Source organism: Penaeus monodon, chromosome 1, assembly GCF_015228065.2.
Source record: "Penaeus monodon isolate SGIC_2016 chromosome 1, NSTDA_Pmon_1, whole genome shotgun sequence".
Lineage (NCBI taxonomy): Eukaryota > Metazoa > Arthropoda > Malacostraca > Decapoda > Penaeidae > Penaeus > Penaeus monodon.
In genome coordinates this window covers 2,090,309-2,110,308 of record NC_051386.1, presented here as the reverse complement: position 1 = coordinate 2,110,308, position 20,000 = coordinate 2,090,309, and the positions used below count along the sequence as shown (strand labels likewise).

Genomic DNA, 20,000 nt, shown 5'->3' with positions numbered 1-20,000 from the left:
GTTGGTTAGGTATAACTACTGTCTGTGCTTACACCTTACAGCTAAATTCAAACCCCTGAACGTAGCACAGTTCGTATTCCATACAAGATACGTGAACTGGATAGATACATGGCAAACCTTGTAGCTGCCGAGAAGGCCCCTCAGCAACTCGGGTTTTGTGTGGGTGTTACTTGTTCTTGTATCATATCGCAGGCAAATTCCCCTGTAGATATTCATGACAAAGTTTAATAAAATTTTACGGGACCTACGCTTTGTTGGATTACTTCTGGATTACCATGTACTTGATCGTTCTTCTCTCCCAGCTACTCTCGGTAAAGTTCTCGAACCATTTTCTCCATTTGGGATACATACATGACCACACTATCCACAACTAAATCTTCCGCTGGACTACTGATGATTAATGATGAAGTTGGAGGTAAAAATAATGAGGACGAGTTTTAGGGAACATCAAAGGAGTGGTAAGGGGAAGGAATGACTTTAAATTGGGTTTTGTGCGAATGGGAGGAGTGAAGTCTCATCACATCTTAAGAACTATCCATTTCTTAAGAGAGTGTGTATAGAAGTCACGGGTTGCTATATCACCATAATATGAGATGTAATGCAAATGGTTTGTTTCAACCTGTAAACAGACAGGTCAGTAAGGTAATTAATTACAAGATCACTGCGGTATCTTAGTTGATACACACAATTCAATTCCTTTCCATTTTAGATTGGCCAATCTAGGAAGATACCTGTATCGGCAATTTTGCCTAAGTCGTTTAGAATTGTGTGGCGGTATGAGACTCATCGCTGTAGGTGATCACCGCGGAACAAGGCATGATTATCACTCCCTACCCTCCCTTCTTAACATGCCCCGCATCTCCCAATCAAACTCTGACAAGTTGATGTGGCAGTTCCGTTCTGAACGTGGCGTAATTACAGGTTATTTATCTGTTCCCGTATTAAAGGCAGAACCTCTCCCTCCACTCCCTTTCCTTACGTCCTGTCTCATACAGTAGTCTTTCAGTGTTATTTATTTATTTAAAAGTTTCTGTCGTGTCAATATCAAAAGTCAGCGGCGTCTCCAAAATATAGCGATAAGGTGCTTTTTTGAGTTCACAGGACAATGTTCGTGGATTTCCAGAATGATTAATAGTAAAAACTGCCAGGCAAAGGTCACACAACATTACGGCAGTATTGTGGCGAAAAGGGTAAAAATGGGTTAACGATTAGGTTAAGTGGAAAGAAGAAGGGTTGAAGAAGAGAAGGAAAAGGAAAGGAGGAGAAGAAAAGACAAAAATGCAAAATTGGAAGAGGCGTGGGCTCAGGTCTAAGGCAGGGGGGGTCCCTACATTGGGCCTCAGTCCCCGCCTCCTAAGCCCCCCACAGGAACAATGAGCAAGGGATTGGGGGAGGATTCTTTCAGTATAGAGCAACTTATACAAAAATTAAATGATATGATCATAACTAAGTGATCTACAGCCTTATTTTAATGGTACCATCTCAAAGAGTAAAGCAGTTACGCGTTCTTTTCTTCACAAGATATCAAAATATTTACTTCTTATTTGAACTTCATATAGTTTTCTTGTTGCCTTGACCTGTGATGAGGACCTTAGCTTGGTTTAATACTGTCAGGTCAAGGATACCATACCTAAAAATACAATAGGTTTGAAGGATGCAAAGCTTCACTGTAACGACTGTACGTTCTGCATGGTTTATTTATTGAAAATTTTCTGCCGCGTCAACGTCTAAGGTCATTAGCGGCGTATACAAAACAGAGGTAGGGTGGGGCTTGGGGGCAAAGTTTTTTGGCTTAGTAAGGCAATGTTTGTTGATTTCCAGAATGGTCGTTGGTCAAAACAAATAAATGTACCAGATATCAAAGGTTACACAGCATATGGTAAAGTATTGTGGAGAAAAGGGTAAGTATGATTTAACGATTTGGATAAGTGGACAGAAGGGGATGAAGAAGAGAATGAAAAGGAAAGAACAGACCCTGCAAAATTAGTTGAGGCGAGGGCTGATGTCCAAGGCAGGGTGATCCCTCAGTCTCCGCCTCCAAAGACCCTCCCATGGTAACGACCAAGGGACTGGGTGACTATGTTATGTAAATTGCTCAAGGTTGTTCTCTCACTCTCTTCCTTACTCACACTTGAGGTGCAATCTGTTTTTCTAGAAGAGTGCATTATTAAGGATCTTAGATAATCAGCTGTAGCCAAATAAATTCGCAATAAATGTCAAGCAATTTAACTATATTACATTGTCCATGCCATCAGCAAAACACATGAAAATTTGTGTTAAAGCTTGACATGTAATTTGAAGATATGCAAGAAAATGAATATGTTTAGCAAGCATGTAGAAAAATTGAAGACCAAGTAATTCAATTGAACTTATAAGGTTAATAAATGTAATAACAGATTTGTGAATAACTTAGTAAAATATCAATTAAGATGGTTTCGATAAAGGATTGCAAAGGTAGGTTTTAACTGAAAACAGTTATAAACCGTAAATTGGCTTATGTAGCTTTCAATTTTGTAAAAATAGTTTAGCCATCAAAATTACATTATTCAAAGAACAGAGACTCCCAATATCTATATGTAATCCATACTCAAAGTTCAGAAAAAAATGTGTTTTGTGCAGAAATGTGAGGAAGAATCTAAAAACACTTCATTTCTGTGGTCACTTGTATGTCAAAGGGTTCTGGAGGATCATTTGGATATAAATATATTGATAACTTATGTATAGTATGCACCTACATATATTTTTGCCTGCACACACTTAACTTGCAGTTTTAGTTTCATAAAAGGTAAAAGAAAAAAGAAAAAAAAAAAAAAAAAAAAAAAAAAAAACTAGAATAGAAAGAAAACAAAAAAACTGTTCTTTACATATATCTTACTTTTATTTCAAAAATGGGCTTTATGATAGAAATAAAATTTGTGTTGCTAAAATACAAAAGAGAAGAGACAAGACAATACTTTAAGAACAATACTGATAAATGAAGAGGACTAAAAGAAAAAAAAAATTAATACACCGAATCATTTTTGAGATCTGAAGCAAAAAAAAAAAAGTTCAGTTTGATGAAGCACATAAGAATATTGTAAAAAATAGTTTCATCATATGATAGTAATAAACAATTGATCTGAAATATCTTTATACAAGGCTCTATGCAACAATTTTCTCTTCTTTTTTACAAAAATTTCTCGAAACAAATCCAGTCTAAATCTATCTACTTTTATCAAATAGATATTTGGCTTATATATATATATATATATATACCTTACAACTCTGTATTGCAGGTTATTAGGAAAATAACCAGTTATAAAAAGTAATACATTACTAACAATCTATTTTATACTAAATACTCTCATACTTTAAAAAATAATTTAATACATAAAGCTACTTATGTGGAATGTATCAAAGACAAATGAGGCAGAAATTACCGTCTTGGTTTTTGAGACATCTGTTCAAATAATTAATTCAGTATCTATTACCCATTCCAGAAGACACTGGTTTCACATACACATATGCACAGTTTCCTAAAACAATTACACAGCTATCATGGTGATAATCACAACTCATTTGTGATATCAGTAATTTTCCAAGTATCTATTTCGATGTATTATGCACACACTCATATATAAAACAATCAAACTGGTCTGCTGTTCATTTTGACTACTCCAAGAGAGCATCTTTGGCAAGACCTCACCATCCAAGCAGTCTTCACCTTGAGGCACCAAGACAGTAATGGTAACAACCTGTGATAGGGACTCTCTAGGCATCATATGTTGTGGCAGAGACGTTGCCTCCTGTGCCGGTCCAGTTGGTGTGGTGGAACTTGCCAGGGGCTTCTGCAAGCTCATAGGTATGGGCTCCAAAGTAGTCACGCTGAGCCTGGAAAGAGGAGGAAAATCAATGCCGAGGATCAAAGGCTATGCTGCAACATCTATCCCCATCCACAATGCATTACGCATCAAAAGGAAAAAAGTGAATCCTCCTTCCACACACACAAAAAAAAGATAGAAGGAAGGAAGTAGAAATAAGAAAGAAGAATGGAAGGAAGGAAGGAAAAAAGAGGGAAGGACCTAAATACCTGAATTAGATTTGCTGGAAGGACACCAGACCGGTAGCCATCATAGAAAGCCAGAGCGGAGGAGAGTGCTGGCGTAGGAATCCCCAGCAGAGCTCCCTGCGCAACAACAGCACGCCATCCTGCCTGGCACTTGCCGACGGCTTCCTTGAAGAAGTCGTCAATGAGGAGGTTGTTGAGTTGGGGGTTCTTCTCGAAGGCTTCTCTGATGTTGCCGAGGAACACACTGGAAAGGAGAGGAGGGATTTAAAAGGTTGAATCTTCAACTCATCTTCAGTGAACATTACTACAAAGAAAAAGATAAAGAAAAAAAAGTAGGAATTACTCCAATGAAATTCTCATTAAACAATAATTACTTCTAAATCCACCACAATTTTATATGAAGTCAAAATCTCACCTCCTGATAATGCAGCCTCCTCTCCACATGAGAGCAATCCCCCCATAGTTCAAGTTCCAACCAAACTTGGCTGCTGCTTCTCTCAAAAGCATGAAGCCCTGGGCGTAGGATACAATCTTGCTAGCGTACAGAGCCTGAAGAGAAAGAGCAAAAACATGAAAACATAAAATCTTAAATTATTACTAAAACTAATACAAATAATAATAATCACAACAACATTAATCCATTGCTACCAGGGATGGCATAAATACATGTCATCCCCAATGCGTTTAGCTTATTACCCGTCTTTATACATAGATGGCTCCACAAGTATTTATTTACCAATGAACCAGTTACTACTCCTTGCAAACTTGCAATTTTTTATGAGTTATGAATGTTTTGAAAATATTTTCTTTTCTATTCATAATGTCAAAAACACCATAATAATTAGAATATCTATAATAATCATAATAATACCAATGTCTATAATAATAATAATAATAATAATAATAATAATAATAAAATAATAATAATAATATCTATATTGATAGTACTAGTAATTTTTCCCCCAATGAAAACTTGAGGAAAGGTGACATCAGGTGAGGTCATAAGGTCTTATTATCCCCTTGGTGTCTAGGCAACTGTGGAGCCATCACTTATGTGCAGAGATATTTCACAAAACTCTTACAGTGAACACTATTTTTCCAGTGGTATTGGAATAATTTGTTCTAACTATTCTAAATGACAAACATTTATACAATTGTACAAATAAAATGTGATTCTAAGTAACAGAAATAATTCACACTGCATTATATATACAACCAATTTGTGAGGTGGTGCTTCCTCGGGTGCATACATATACACAGACAATGGGCTTAATCATTATCATCATACTATGAATATTTGCATTTCAACAGCTTAATTTTATTCTTTTCTCCCTCAGTGTTTGCTTACCATGCGAATCTGTTCAATGAATTCCTTCTTATCACCAGTGAATTTTGTTTCTTCAGGTCCATCTAAGATGCTGCTGGCTTTTACACGTTCATCCTGAGTGGGAAAGAATACTGGTTACAATTCTTAACTATGTTAATACCCTACTGCCATCTAAGTATAATATATCAATTAGGATTCAAAATAAATATGAATGGTTAAGTCTCTAATAGGAACAATGAGAAACAAATATTACTACATTAAAGACCATAAAGACAGATCATTTAGCTACTTATTCAAGTAAGTAACTTGTTCAATTGAGTAATTTTTGTAAAATATCTATGCATATTTTTTAAACCAATTAATTAATGACTATAATCATAAAAGAAATATCTTTACTTATCATCAATACTTTTTTCAGTTTTTATCAAGGACTTTTTATAATGGAAAACAAAACAACAAATAACAATAATAAAACAATATTAAAGCAAATTATTATTGCCACACCTTTAATGCTGAGAGGCACCTGGCAAACACAGACTCGGCAATGAGCGTGGTTGGCACACCATAATCCAACCCAGAAATAGCAGTCCACTTTCCAGTTCCCTTCTGACCAGCTGCATCGCGAATCTTTTCCACAAGAGGTTTGCCTAAAGGTTGAAATCAAGAGGTACACAAATCAGCAAAAATGCGCATAACATGTGAAAAATTAAAATTCACATACTGTTTTGCATAAAACTGGGCCCCTCCATCGACTGTAAGTACCCAGAAACAGTTTTAAAATCTGAAGAACTGGACTTAAAAGATCAGGGTTATACTCCTCCCTTTCACACTGCACTTACTACTCACTTCAGAGAGAGTCATTTTGAAGCCAGACTCCTAAAAATGTACATGATTCACAGTGGTACTTCCTTGCCTCACGCATATGTAAATTAGTAAAAGCCTTGTGCCCAATCTGATTAATAATAACAAAACACTAAAAATTTAGACAGACACACAAAGAAAATGCCAAATCAATATAGGCCCTTTTTCATAGAGACAAATAACACCGAAGACGATACAAGTACTCACCATCCTCATCCTTAAAGGCCAGGATGTTGGCAGTAATTTCAATGAGGAAAGAATCAAGCTCGCCTTTGTTCCACTCCTTGAATACCTGTAACAAGAGCAATGGAAAAAGAGGTTAGACTTGGGCTTTCATTATCTAAATCTGGAACCTGACTTGACTCAGAGATTTTCATCCTTTTGACCAGATCGAAGTATGCAACTAGTTGAGTCAGACCTCCAGCGTTCTATGCCCAGATCCTATTAGTATTTTTTGCAATTAAGGATGATCTATGGTCTATGGCAGCCTTAGAAATTTGTTAATTATTATGCAGTAATAACATTAGCAACCTTCTAAAGCCAGCCTACATGTGTCAATCCCTGCAGTCCAAGTCCGAAATATCATTAAGTTCCAATGCCAACTTTCATTTCATGTTCTTTTTAATACAATCAATCACTTAATTACATACTCAAGTTACATATGTTTTTTTGATGAAACAGACAAACGTAAGTTGTAATTTGCTACCAAATTGGCTTCTTGAATAGACACACATTTCAAAGCCTGGGATCCTTTGAAAAATAATTCATACAAAAGGGGTCTTATGCATTGAAAAGGGTAGGAACCACTGATCTAAATAGGGCTTATCTCTGACTTACACATGATGAATAAAGGTGCAACAAAAGAATAAATGGAGATAAAAAGGAATATGAAAAGGTATTAGAGGGAGGAAAAAAATCAGAATAAAAGGAGAAAGATATAAATAGACCATCATCAATAAACTGTACCTCTCCACTGACGCTTACCTCGCTCATCTCATCAGGGGTCATGTCCAGTGCAGACTTCATGAGGTGGTAAGCTTCACAGATGAGCTGCATGTCTCCGTACTCAATGCCGTTGTGCACCATTTTAACATAGTGACCAGCACCATCCTCACCAACCCAGTCACAGCATGGTTCATCATTTGACCTTGCTGCAATACTCTGGTGAGAAAATAATCAAGTCATTTATGCTGGGAAGACTAAGACCAAGAAGCATACTTGTAAAATTATAATAGTAGCAAAAATTAAAACTCTGAAACATATAGTAAAATTCTGTACACTATATGACAATAATAATGAAACTGAAAGCAATTAAGAGAGGAAATTAATTTCTAAAAGTTTCAGTTCTAAGAAATATATTATTAATCAAAATCTATAGTAGTTCTTAACTGTTTGATGCTATTTTTATAAGGTTTCTTGTCTTTGACATACATGAAACTCCTGGTAAGAGCCAAGACAATGATGTGCCATTCATTTCACCAACAAAATAGGCAACAACTTTTCCTTTCCTTAGAATTCCGTCATATCCATCTGTAAATTATTGCATAATCCTGCCAATAAACCAATGAAGTCCAGAAACGAACAACATTTGCAGAGGCAAAAATCTCTCTTGTACCTGGAAGATATCCTTTATGTGGGGCCAAGCTTCCTTGTGTCCACCAGGCATGAGGGAGGGGCCATAGCGGGCACCCTCTTCTCCACCAGAAACCCCTGACCCAACATACAGTAGGCCTTTCTCAGCAAGGTATTGGCACCTGTTGGTTGTGTTTTATTAGTGAAAACAATTCTTAGTGCAATAAACATCACTAATACTGAGCTTTACTGTAAATGTTGGTGAAGTTTGTATTTTCTAAATATAAATGCAAAACAAAATATATACCAAGATGATAACCATAATATGGAACAAATAAATCTGAAACATATCTGACACCTATTCTTATAATAGGTAAATCTTATTATTGTTGGTATTCATGGTCATAACATACCTTCTCTGTGTGTCTTGGTATTCAGAATTTCCACCATCAATAATAATATCTCCCTTCTCTAAGAGGGGTACCAGCTTCTCAATGAAACCGTCTACGGCTGCACCAGCTGTAATAGTGAGTGGCATAAGGGAATGTTGGCATGCTGTTAAGTGGTAGCTGGATTAAGGAAAGTAAACACTTAACAAATGAAGGTACACTTTTACTCAATACATAAAATAATGCAAGTCAGAACTCCTTATAAAACATCTATAAATTAAGGACTAGTGTTATATGGAATATCTAAAGGGTATGGATGTATTTACTAGTAGTTTAACATATCCTTTAGCCTTAAAGGAGTATTGCTACCTCTGCCCTCTACAACACACTTTCCCCTTCTTCTTAACCCCATAATTCCTTCTTCACTTCATTCTCTTTTCCCTAAAGAGTTCACTGTGCTAAACAAACCCTATGCCATCTCCCACCTACCCACCCCTACCTGTACTTAATCTTTAATCCCACCTTCCCTTCCCACCTCATCTTAACCTACGCCCTGCCTCATCCTACGTGTACCTGTGCCATACCCCATCCTACCTGTATGGGACAAGTACCCTAACCCATCCCATCTATACTTACACCTGTACCTGGACCTTGCTATGCCTACCTCACGCCCACCTGTGCAATACCCGATCCCTATGCATCCTAGCACCTGTACCCTACCCCGCCCCTCCCTACCTTCCCCTTTCTCTGCCACCTGTACCCAAGTCCTCCACTCGCACTCACCCTTGACGAGCATCATGACCCTGCGAGGCTTCTTAAGCTTGGCGACCATCTCCTCGATCGAGTGGGCGCCGATTACCTTGGTCCCCTTGGCGCCGTTAGCCAGGAAGTCGTCCACCTTCTCCACGCTGCGGTTGTGCGCCACGACGACCCAGTCGTGGTCGTTCATGTTGAGGATCAGGTTCTGACCCATCACGGCCAGGCCGATGAGGGCGATGTCGGCGCTGCAAGGGAGGGGGGCAGGGGTCAGTTCCGTGGGATTTATCAGGGCATGCTTCTGGTGTGTGTGTGTGTGTGTGTGTGTGTGTGTGTGTGTGTGTGTGTGTGTGTGTGTGTGTGTGTGTGTGTGTGTGTGTGTGTGTGCGCGCGCGCGCGAGCGAAAGGCATAAATAGGACACAAACACAAACACACACACACGCGCGCGCACGTTTGTATACATATGTATTCACTGTTTTGGTTTAAAAAAAGACAAAAGACTGGCAAAGAAGGGACGTAAATCCACACTTATTTACGAAAACACCTGCGGGTACATTAACCAAAGAAACTAACCCGAGGTCCCAACATCCCAGCCTTCACACCGCCGCCCATGGAAGCCAAAGCCAAGGACCTTAATGCTCTTAAAATAAACTCCCAAGGCTCGCTTCCATCTGTCCAAGCCCCAACTTTCACCCCAAGGCAGCGTTCCTCACCGGTGGAAACAACAGTAATTACGTGATATCGTGTCACGCATATGGCGGGCGCAGAGCCAGCGAGTCGCATCCATGTCTCGACAACAACGACCACCATAGTACTAACGTTAATGCGAATTCTAGTAGCATGAAATATCTCCCAATGTCGTCTCATTGGGACGATATCAAATCTCTCAAATTTATTATTTACAGATTTTGCTACACGTTTTCTTGTCATAAAAAGGCAATGTATTAACCATTACCTTCAAGTTTAACATGCAAATATATAGATTATAAGCAGATGAATGTTCAAATTGAATTTAGAGTAATAATCAACGGCCGTCCTCGCCACCACAAACAAGCGTACCGTAATTAACAGCACAATTAGACGCAGAATCATCCTAATTCAAAGTGAAAGTCGAGCGAATTACGGGCGGCGTTCGAAGCATAACGTTTGCCTTGGGAGTCCGAGCAACCGCCTCATGAAATTTGGACCGACGGGTTCAGAGATTTTGCGATGCCGCCTCCCCAAACGCACGCGCACCAGTGTTCACATCAATTTAATCCTAAATCACCGTTTTAGACAGTTCACACACAAAAGGCGGCAGGCAAATAAAACAAACAATTTCACGAGTTCCTAAATCATTTTTCTCTCTCTCTGTATGTGTATATATATATATATATATATATATATATATATATATATATATATATATATATATATATATATATATGTATATGTATATGTATATGTATATGTATATGTATATGTATATATATATATATATATATATATATATATATATATATATATATATATATATATATATATATGTATATACGTGTGATATATATATGTGTGTGTGTGTGTGTGTGTGTGTGTGTGTGTGTGTGTGTGTGTGTGTGTGTGTGTGTGTGTGTGTGTGTAATTTACATATTATTATTATTTTCATTATTATTATAACATTAATTAAATAAGGTCAATAAAGCCAGCTGTTTCTAAACCCTTATAGGCCTCGCAACAACGCAATGCTAATCATTACCTATACACTAAAGCTCGTAGACCAAACAACAATACAAGCGGGTATTCGGCCCAACATTTATAAGAAAATTAGCTTCTTTCATAAACTATTTACTTTCACAGAATGCGTAGTTCATAGACAGATTCGAAACGTTTTGAAACAATTTTCGAACGAGGAAATCCGGACACCCAAAGCCAAGGGACCGCTAGTATAAAACGTCTTTGTCATGCTGGATGTGCATTTTAGTAGATCTGTTCTGGTTACATATTTTGTGTAATCTCTCACATGTAAATGCTGTCCGTCGCTCAGCAATCGGTCACAAACACAAATAAATACACAGCCCAAACTCGGAAATTATTAATGGATTTTCATTCAATTTATATATTTAAAAGGAAGACAAAAAAAAAAAAATAAATAATAATAATAAATGAAAAAAAAAAAAATAATAATAATAAAAACGCCGTATGAGATATGGGGAAAGGAGGGAGGGGAGGGGAGGGTAAGATTGAGAGTGAGTGAGAGAGAGTAGAGAATAGAGAGAGTAGAATAGAGAGAAAGTAGAGAGTAGAATAGAGAGAGAGAGAGAGAGAGAGAGAGAGAGAGAGAGAGAGAGAGAGAGAGAGAGAGAGAGAGAGAGAGAAGAAAACAAATGAAAATGAAAAAGTAGACGAGAGTGGAAAGAGAGAGCGCCCACGAAGAAGCCCGACGGCAGAGCAAGGGCGCCATACTCACACAGGCTCGATCTTCTGCATGGTGACCGTCTTGATGGTGCGGCAGGGAACGTTTCCCATCCTGAAGCGAGCGGCCTACAGCGCGTGCCTCGTGCTTCACTCCCTCTGGGCTTCGGAGCTTCGAACCGCCGCTCACGACAAGGACTAAGCGGCGAGAGGGAGCGATGGGGGTGTGTGGGAGGGAGGGGGGCGAGAGGGGATAGGGAAAGGGTGTGGGGGGGGAGGGGAATTCAATATCACACACTAAGTATCCTTCGCAGGCAAACGCATGGTTCTCCGCGCTTGCTCTCCGTCCTCGAGGAAAACTCTCCCAAGGAAAAAGAATATCGCTCACTTAGGATGACGTCAGCGACATCTATCTCGGAGATGTGAGACCTCGAAACTGTAGGTCACCGTGTTCGTCCGGCGTCTCACAAACACACAATATAATCCTGGCGAGGCTGAACAGCAGTGAACAACAATGGCAGCAATAAAGTCAATGTTCACCTTTCCAGCACGAAACCTCGGGTGCTCTTAGCGTGTTGTTCTGACTGAAAGCAAGTTCCGAGTACTTGTTAATAATCGGCATTTTCACGGGAATATCTTTCTTAAACAGCGGACGACGAAAGGCACGTGACGAATGGGAGAGAGGGAGATGCATAGAAGATAATAAGAGGCCAAAGAAGAAAGGAGAGAGAGGCCAAATAACAAGTTAACAAGGAATTACTAAAGTGCTTTCATGTTTTCCTTTACTCTCGTGTTCTCCTACATCACTGAAGACAGACCCAAGAAGGCGACGACGAAGCAGACATGAAAACAATGAAACTGAAGGAATGCAATAAAAAAAAATGCTTCTCATTAAGATTACTCTTGACTCAGCTTTCACAATCACAACGGCAAGCAAGCATAGGCACAATCACGTCGAGTAAAATTGAAAAATAAACAAACACACACACCACACCGTCTCCCCTCCCCCCCACCTCCGCCCTATCTCTCCCTCTCTCACACAGTAAATATTTGAAACATCAACCACCACCACACGAATACACAGAACCCCTCAGAACGAAATTCCCAACCGGCCGAAAGCAGATAATGAATCAAATATTTATCACCGAATCGACCGCATGGCAGTTCGCGCTATGTCACTGCGAGGGAAAGCCGCGCGAAGTGGCAACAGGGACTAAGAATGGCAACAGAGATTAGAAATAGCACCAGGGACTAGGAATAGCAACAGAGATTAGGAATGGCAACAGTGACTAGGATTGGCAACCGAGATTAAGAATGGCAACAGAGATTAGGAATGGCAACCGAGACTAGGAATAGCAACAGAGATTAGGAATGGCAAAAGGGATTATGAATGGCAACAGAGACTAATAATGGCAAGAGACTAGGAACAGCAACAGGGACTAGGAATGGCAACAGAGACAAGGAATGGCAACAGAGACTAAGGAAGGAACCGTAAGAAGGAAAATGGGAATAAAACATAGAGGGTGGAAAGGAGGACGAGAGAGAAAGAGACAGGGAAAGAAATGAAGATAAAATAATAACCTAAAAAGAGAAAATGGAATACAACTCGAAAGACCAGAATGACAAGAAAGAAAGAAAGAAAGAAAAAGAAAACAGCGGAACAGACAAACATATAAACACAAGGAAAAGCGAAAGAAATTAAAAGCAGAAGCAGATAAGAGCGAGAGGCAGACCTGAATCTCCGAGGCCAGAATAAGAATAAGAAAAAAAAAGAAAAAAAAAGAAAAAGGCGAATGTGAATATAAATCAAAGTAAAAGTAGACGAACCAGAAAACAGAACAATTCAGTTTGCAAAGAGGCCGACTTTGAAACCATGTTGCACAAGACCTATATCACGACATTTTACTTGCAAGATCGTTAATATCCCATTGTGCAACAGCGAGTTCAACTAACACGCATACGCACGCACAAACATATACAATACTGAACGAGCAAGTTTTTATTCTCTCCCAATCTTGATCTACATTCTGGTGACGTAAGAAATACTTGAAATTCTGTTAATTAAACTTCCAGATGCTTTTATGAACCGGTGTATTTAATTCGCCAATGCAAGTTCGTACTAAAACAAACACAGACACTGACAGACAGACACACGCGCACACACACACGTAATATTTAAAACCACAGAAATGTTAATTAGAAAGGTGTAGAGAAAGGTAAAGAAAAAAAAAACGAAAGCAAAAAAAATAAAAACTCGGTAGGGGATACTAAAAAAAAAAAAAGTTCAGAGGCGGGTGCATATGAGAGGACGGAGAAATCACACACACAAAAAAACTCTTCACACAATGCACTGTTCCGTTTCTTTGTTTTTAGTTTTGTTTTTCTTTTCCACCATTTCCTGCGCCTTGACTAAATTCATGCTCCCTTCCGGTGATCAATAAGTGTCACGCATACTTGTGCCATGACTTAAGGGACCAGTGCGCGAGCGAGGGCCCTCCACGGTGCACGAAGGTACATGACGGGACACTGATATCCAAGAACGGTACGTGGCTGTTCACCGATATCCTGGATGGTACACATAGCGTTACACTTGATATCCAGCACGGTACATGGCTGAAGTCCAGAGCGGCATAAGACACGAGGCATTAAATTGCGATTCAGAAAGATAGGCAAAGCTACACCGAAGTCCAGTATGGTATATGGCGGTACACTGAATTCCAGATCGTGTAATGCAAGAAAACGGAAGAACCGGTAACTGGAGATATGAAAATAACATGATATTTGAAAGCAAGAAGCAACTAGGTCATGACGGAGAAAGAGGCTCAGTAATTGGTCTTATCAAGAGAAAGAAATTATTAAGATGCGTGTACAGGTAAAAGGTACAAGGAAAATAAATAGAAAGGAAAGACAAGGCAGCCGATAAGAAGATAAAATGAAGATAATTGCAAACAGAGAGAGAAGAAAAAAAGACGAAGAAAAAGAGAAAGAAAGAAAAAGAAAAAAACGAGAGATAAAACGAAATCACTATATCAAGAATAACGATTGCGTACGGCGCGCGAGAGACGGACGCTACGATAAGCAAAAATATCACACGAGACGAGACGGAGACACAAACGCACACCACACCGACAAGTGTAACACTGCCTCTCTCTCGCTCGGGAAACTAACGCGACCCCCCTCCCCTTCCTCCCCCCCCCCCCCCCTCTCCATTCACCCTTCGCCCTCTCCCTTCCGTTCCTCTCTCTCTCTCTCTCTCTCTCTCTCTCTCTCTCTCTCTCTCTCTCTCTCTCTCTCCGTCTCTCTCTCTCTCTCTCTTTCACTCTTCATTCACACTTCTTCCTTCCTCCTCCCTCTCCTTACTCCACCCTACCTCTTCCTGCCCCGCCCCTCCCAAGCAACACGTGAACGAACGCACGCACGCACGCATGCACGACGCCCATAATGTTACTTGCTCTCCTACAGAAAATCTTTGAAAACGAATACTACCTCCTTTTGTCTTTATTTGTTTTGTTTCACATGATTCTCTCTCTCTCTCTCTCTCTCTCTGCTTGTGTGTGTGTCTGCGAAAAGCGACAGACCTACAAATTATCTGCAGTTAAAAACATCATCACTACTATACTTAACCAACCTTCCCTAACCACATGTCATCAATCACAACAAATTACATTTTCTCCATTCTTCAAGCTGCTTTACTAGCTGACATTTATGCTCCCTGCCCTCTTTTCTTTTATCCGATTTCGCCTTCTCTCTCGCCCCTATCACCAACCTCCGACCATTCTTCACCTCTCTCTCCCTCCCTCCATCCCTCTGCCCCTCCCTGTCTTCCCTCTCCCTCCCTAATCCCCCCCACCACCACTTTTCTCCCTTCTTCCTTAATCAACTTTCGCTCCCTTTCCCCGATCGCCCTTTCTTTCCTCTCTCTCCTCCTCCTCCTCCTGACACCTCCTTCGGCAGCAAGCGAGCCCTCCTCGCCGTAATGCCTCGCGAAGGACCTCTGTTGTAAGAGGGGTGACGCAAACGACGCCGCGGTATATTTCATTCTACGCTCCACCAACGCCGCCACTTTCGCAACTTGGCGATAAAGGGGGGAGAGAGAGAGAGAGAGAGAGAGAGAGAGAGAGAGAGAGAGAGAGAGAGAGAGAGAGAGAGAGGAGAGAGAGAGAGAGAGAGAGAGGAGAGAGAGGAGAAGAGAAGAGAGAAGAGAGAGAGAAAGAGAGAGGGGAAGAGAGAAAGAGAAAGAGAGAAAGAGGAGAGAAGAGAGAGAAGAGAGAGAGAGAGAGAGAAGACAAAAGAGAGAAGAGAGAGAGAGAGAGAGAGAGATGTGAGAGAGGAGGTAGGAGGAGATGATGTGTGAGTAGAAGAGGGAGAAAAAGCGTGCGTGCGTGCGTGCGTGCGTGTGTGTGTGTTTATGCGTGTAAAAGCGAGAGTTTGGAAAAAAAGAAAAGAGACTGTAACCTCCACTTTCTAACATTCTCCATTATCAGCCTTTCAAGTACCACTGGTTTTCTCCCATCTAGCTAGCCGCCTCGTTACACCTCCACACCTTTGTCGAAATCCACTATCAACAGGCAAAGACAATCAGACAGACAGACAAACAGCCACGCATTCCCTCACTCTTAAAACACCAAGCCACAACTAGCGCCAGGCAGCCTCTCTCTACAACTAGGAGTCACTAACACCGGAAGAAAAACACATCAAGCCCCAACAACTAGCGCCAGGCATCCTCTCTCCACAACTCCTAACACCAGACGAAAAACAATCAGCCCAACACTAGCGCCGTGCGCTCTCTCCTCCTACACCAGAGAAAACCGTCGTTGGGGGTTAACTCTCGGCGCATTACGGACCCGTTTGCACTGATGTAGTAGGCCTATCGTTTGGGGAATGGAATTCGTGATCAATTACTGTTGTTGCAATTTTATTATTCTAATAATTCTGCGTTGTCCGTGTCCTTATCTTTATTATCTACTCCATCTACAACACCATATCTATTACAATCATCATTACTATAACTAATAGTACAGAAACTACTACCACTACTACTATGACGGGTATTACTGTCACAATAATTGTCTATATACACCTCATTCCTTTATTAACGTAAATATGCATTTATAAATAAATTATTGTCAATCGAAATGTTTCGGAAAGCAAGAAGAGGTTTCCTATATTTCTGTAGTTTCAATAAAACCATCAATGATATTAAAAAAAAAAAAAAGAACTAGATGAAAAAAATGTAATTGAAAAAAACTATAAATTCCTAAATAAATGTAATTATGCATTCACTCCTGTTTATCTTTCTCTATACGCTACCCTCTCTCTCTCTCTCTCTCTCTTCTCTCTCTTCCCCCCTCTCTTTCCCTCTTTCCCCTCTCTCTCTCTCTCTCTCTCTCTCTCTCTCTCTCTCTCTTTCCCTCTCTCTTCCCTCCCCCTCTCCCTCTCCCCTAACACGTAAACATCAGAACTGTTCTCGTGAAGGCAAGGTAAACAAGCATTTAATTCCACCTGCATGACGTGCCTCCTCAGCCACGAGCACACCTGCGCATCGGTTGTGTATCGCCGGATGCGAGTGATTTATGCTCCGCCGCAACGGTCATGCATAAGCCGTAACAGGTCCGGTCTCATGCACACCTCCGGGATTCGCCATGCACAGGGAAGATGCAGAAACTTGCTTGGTGCTTCGTGCGTGCGCTTGTGGCATGTGTGATTGTCTGAATGTGTGTGTGTGTGTGTGTGTGTGTGTGTGTGTGTGTGTGTGTGTGTGTGTGTGTGTGTGTGTGTGTGTGTGTGTGTGTTTGTCTGATGTGTGTGTGTGTGTGTTTGTCTGAATGTGTGTGTGTGTGTGTGTGTTTGTCTGAATGTGTGTGTGTGTGTGTGTGTGTGTGTGTGTGTGTGTTTGTCTGAATGTGTGTGTGTGTGTGTGTGTGTTTGTCTGAATGTGTGTGTGTGTGTGTGTTTGTCTGAATATGTGTGTGTGTGTGTGTGTGTGTGTGTGAACTAAACCACATTCTCATTAGCCTCCTATCTGAAAGTGTACACACACACACACACACACACACACACACACACACACACACACACACACACACACACACACACACACACACACACACACACACACACACACACACACACACACACACACGGCCCATACCAGGTGTATATAACGGCCGAAAGAAGCCATTTCGATCATTATCAAACCGTCAAAGGAAAGACCCACTTTTTTTTTACGCTCCGTGACGAGCGGAAGAAAATTCAGGGGTGACTACAACTGGTCATCTAAAACTGGCTCTTTCAAGACGGTTGAAAATCCCATAGTTTTTGCATGGGGATTTCGGCCAAACGGTGGAGGATTTTTTTTTTTTTTCGAAGTATGTTGTAGTCTTGATCCCCATTCACTCGTTCGCAATACGGTCGAAAACCTTTCCACTAACCGCCGGAATAACGCCTCTGCGGGTAGAGAAAACCTCACGAACGTATGCCACACTCTTGCCCCCTCTCTTTCCCAAAGCCTAATTCCCCCTCCCCCCTAGCCCCACCCACTTCCCCTTCCCCTCCCCTCTCCCCCACCCACCTCCCCTTCCCCCCCCTGAAACCCCTCTCCCACTCCCCCACCCCCCTCCAGCGGCAGAATATCAGCGTTTGGTCAGCTGATCGGTAGTCTGACTACGAGTAATTGCCTGAAACGAGCTCGCCCGGGAGGAAAGGAGAAAAGGAAGGGAAACGAGGAGAAAGCGGAGGAAGAGAGGAAGAGGAAGAGGGTGGAGGGGGGGGGGAAGGTGGGGTTAATTGGGAGATGGAATATGAAAATGTGGGGGAGAGGTAAACATCATAATAATTTAATAATTTAGTTGAACAATAGTTATCGTTGGTGTGAAAGTCTGTTTATAGTTGCTCCTAAATCACCGCCCGCCCCCCCCCTGTGTGCAAGAATGGCCGGGGTGACCATCCACCGGCGGAGCGGGATTTGAACACGGGGTAGCAAGACTGCCGGACGAGGACCCTGCCACCGCAACGTAGAATACCGTGGAAGGAAGGAAGGAAGGAAGGAAGGAAGGAAGAAAAAAAAACGTAGGAAGAGACAGAAAACGAACGATAACCATAGGAGAGGAGGACAGAGAGATGGGAATGGAAAATAAGGGGAAGGACAAGAAATGAAAGAAAAGAAATGGAATAGAGGCAAGGGAAAGGGAACGAATGGATAGGCAGAGAAAAGTAGAGAAGCGAAGGGAAAAGGAATAAAAAGGAAAGACAGGGAAAGGAAAGGGAGAGAAAAGGAAGGAAAATGAGAAAAAAGAAAATGGCAGAGATGGAAGAACGGCAAGCGAAGAGAAAAGGCAAGGAGATAGAGAAAGCACAGGAGAGGAGGAAGGGAGGAGGAGGAAATAGAATAACGGAAGGGAAAGAATCAGATTTCATTCACTTATTATGAATAAATAAATGAAAAAAAAGTGACGAAAATTATTACTTAACAAACGGTAATCATTGTAACTATAACAAAAATTGAGACAATACAAGCAGGAGGATTTCCATAAACCACGCAATTCCACGTCATTAATAACAGGTAACTTTTGTATAAAAAAAGGAGAGAAAAGAGGCAAACGACCGGATATACAATTTTCTGCGGTTTCAAATTTCAGCCTCATTCTTCGGTGATTTTTTTTTTTTTTTTTTTTTTTTTTTTTTTTTTTTTTTTTTACTGTCGGATGAAATCTTTAGAAATGCACGCACACATGTACATGCACACGCACACACACCTCCTCAAACACACACACACACACACACACAACCACACACACACACACACACACAACCACACACACAACCACACACACACACAACTACACACACACACACACAAAACCACACACACACACATCCCTCCCCCCTCCTCACACACACACACACACACACACACACACGCCGGCAAGTCCCACCCACAGCAAAGGTCACACAAGCCAACCACATCCGCCCACGCCGCCCACACTTCCCCCTCGTTCATCCCAAGACGTATGAAGAGATCGTGTGAAATCCAATCCCCTGTTTACCGTCCCCCCCTCCCCCTCCCCCTCCCCCTCCCCTCTCCCCCTTCACCCCTGGTTAATGTTCCCATTTCCATTGGAGGAACAGGAAACCGGAAAAAATAATCTCGAGTTTTGTTTGAATAATAATATTATTATTATTATCATCATTATTATTATCAATAATAATGATAATGATGATGATGATGATGATGATGATGATAATAATGATGACAATAAGGATGATGGTGATAATAATGATGACAATAAGGATGATGATGATAATAATAAAGTAATATAAACGGTAATAGAAACATTAACAATAATAAAAAGAAAAAGAAAAAATAGCAACAATAACAATAATAATAACATTAACTCAAAATTACTCCCCCCCCCCCCCAATGCCCCTCAAGAGCCGGCGGGGCGTGGCGGGGGTGCCAGCGAGGGTGTCAGCGGGAGTGCCAGCGAGGGTGCCAGCGCGAGGGCCAGCGACATGACGCGTGATAGTCTGAGAAATGGCTTTAATAGTAAGTAAGTAAGTAAGTAATGGGTGGATGATTTGGAATATGGAAGGTGCGATGAAGGTAGAAGAAGAAGAAGAAGAATGAGAAAATAATAATAATAATAATGAAAGAGG

At 40.9% G+C, this 20,000-nt stretch overlaps 1 protein-coding gene across 2 annotated transcripts in view; it reads right to left on the bottom strand.

The window, feature by feature from the left end:
* Nucleotides 1-3,113: 3,113 nt before the first annotated feature.
* LOC119579003 (6-phosphogluconate dehydrogenase, decarboxylating-like) overlaps nucleotides 3,114-20,000 on the bottom strand; it is a 43,069-nt gene continuing 26,182 nt past the window's right edge. Inside the window, exons 1-12 of one of the 2 annotated variants that reach the window (XM_037926738.1) lie at nucleotides 14,439-14,487; nucleotides 11,401-11,929; nucleotides 8,981-9,201; nucleotides 8,222-8,327; nucleotides 7,852-7,990; nucleotides 7,221-7,397; nucleotides 6,444-6,528; nucleotides 5,880-6,022; nucleotides 5,397-5,489; nucleotides 4,464-4,597; nucleotides 4,070-4,292; nucleotides 3,114-3,870 (exon numbers count right to left, since the gene is read on the bottom strand). In XM_037926738.1, the coding sequence (XP_037782666.1) occupies nucleotides 3,751-3,870; nucleotides 4,070-4,292; nucleotides 4,464-4,597; nucleotides 5,397-5,489; nucleotides 5,880-6,022; nucleotides 6,444-6,528; nucleotides 7,221-7,397; nucleotides 7,852-7,990; nucleotides 8,222-8,327; nucleotides 8,981-9,201; nucleotides 11,401-11,459 (1,500 nt within the window). In that variant the 5' untranslated portion in view covers nucleotides 11,460-11,929; nucleotides 14,439-14,487 and the 3' untranslated portion in view covers nucleotides 3,114-3,750. Of the gene's footprint in view, nucleotides 3,871-4,069; nucleotides 4,293-4,463; nucleotides 4,598-5,396; nucleotides 5,490-5,879; nucleotides 6,023-6,443; nucleotides 6,529-7,220; nucleotides 7,398-7,851; nucleotides 7,991-8,221; nucleotides 8,328-8,980; nucleotides 9,202-11,400; nucleotides 11,930-14,438; nucleotides 14,488-20,000 lie in introns of those variants that run through there. The other variant, XM_037926817.1, reaches the window with a different exon arrangement.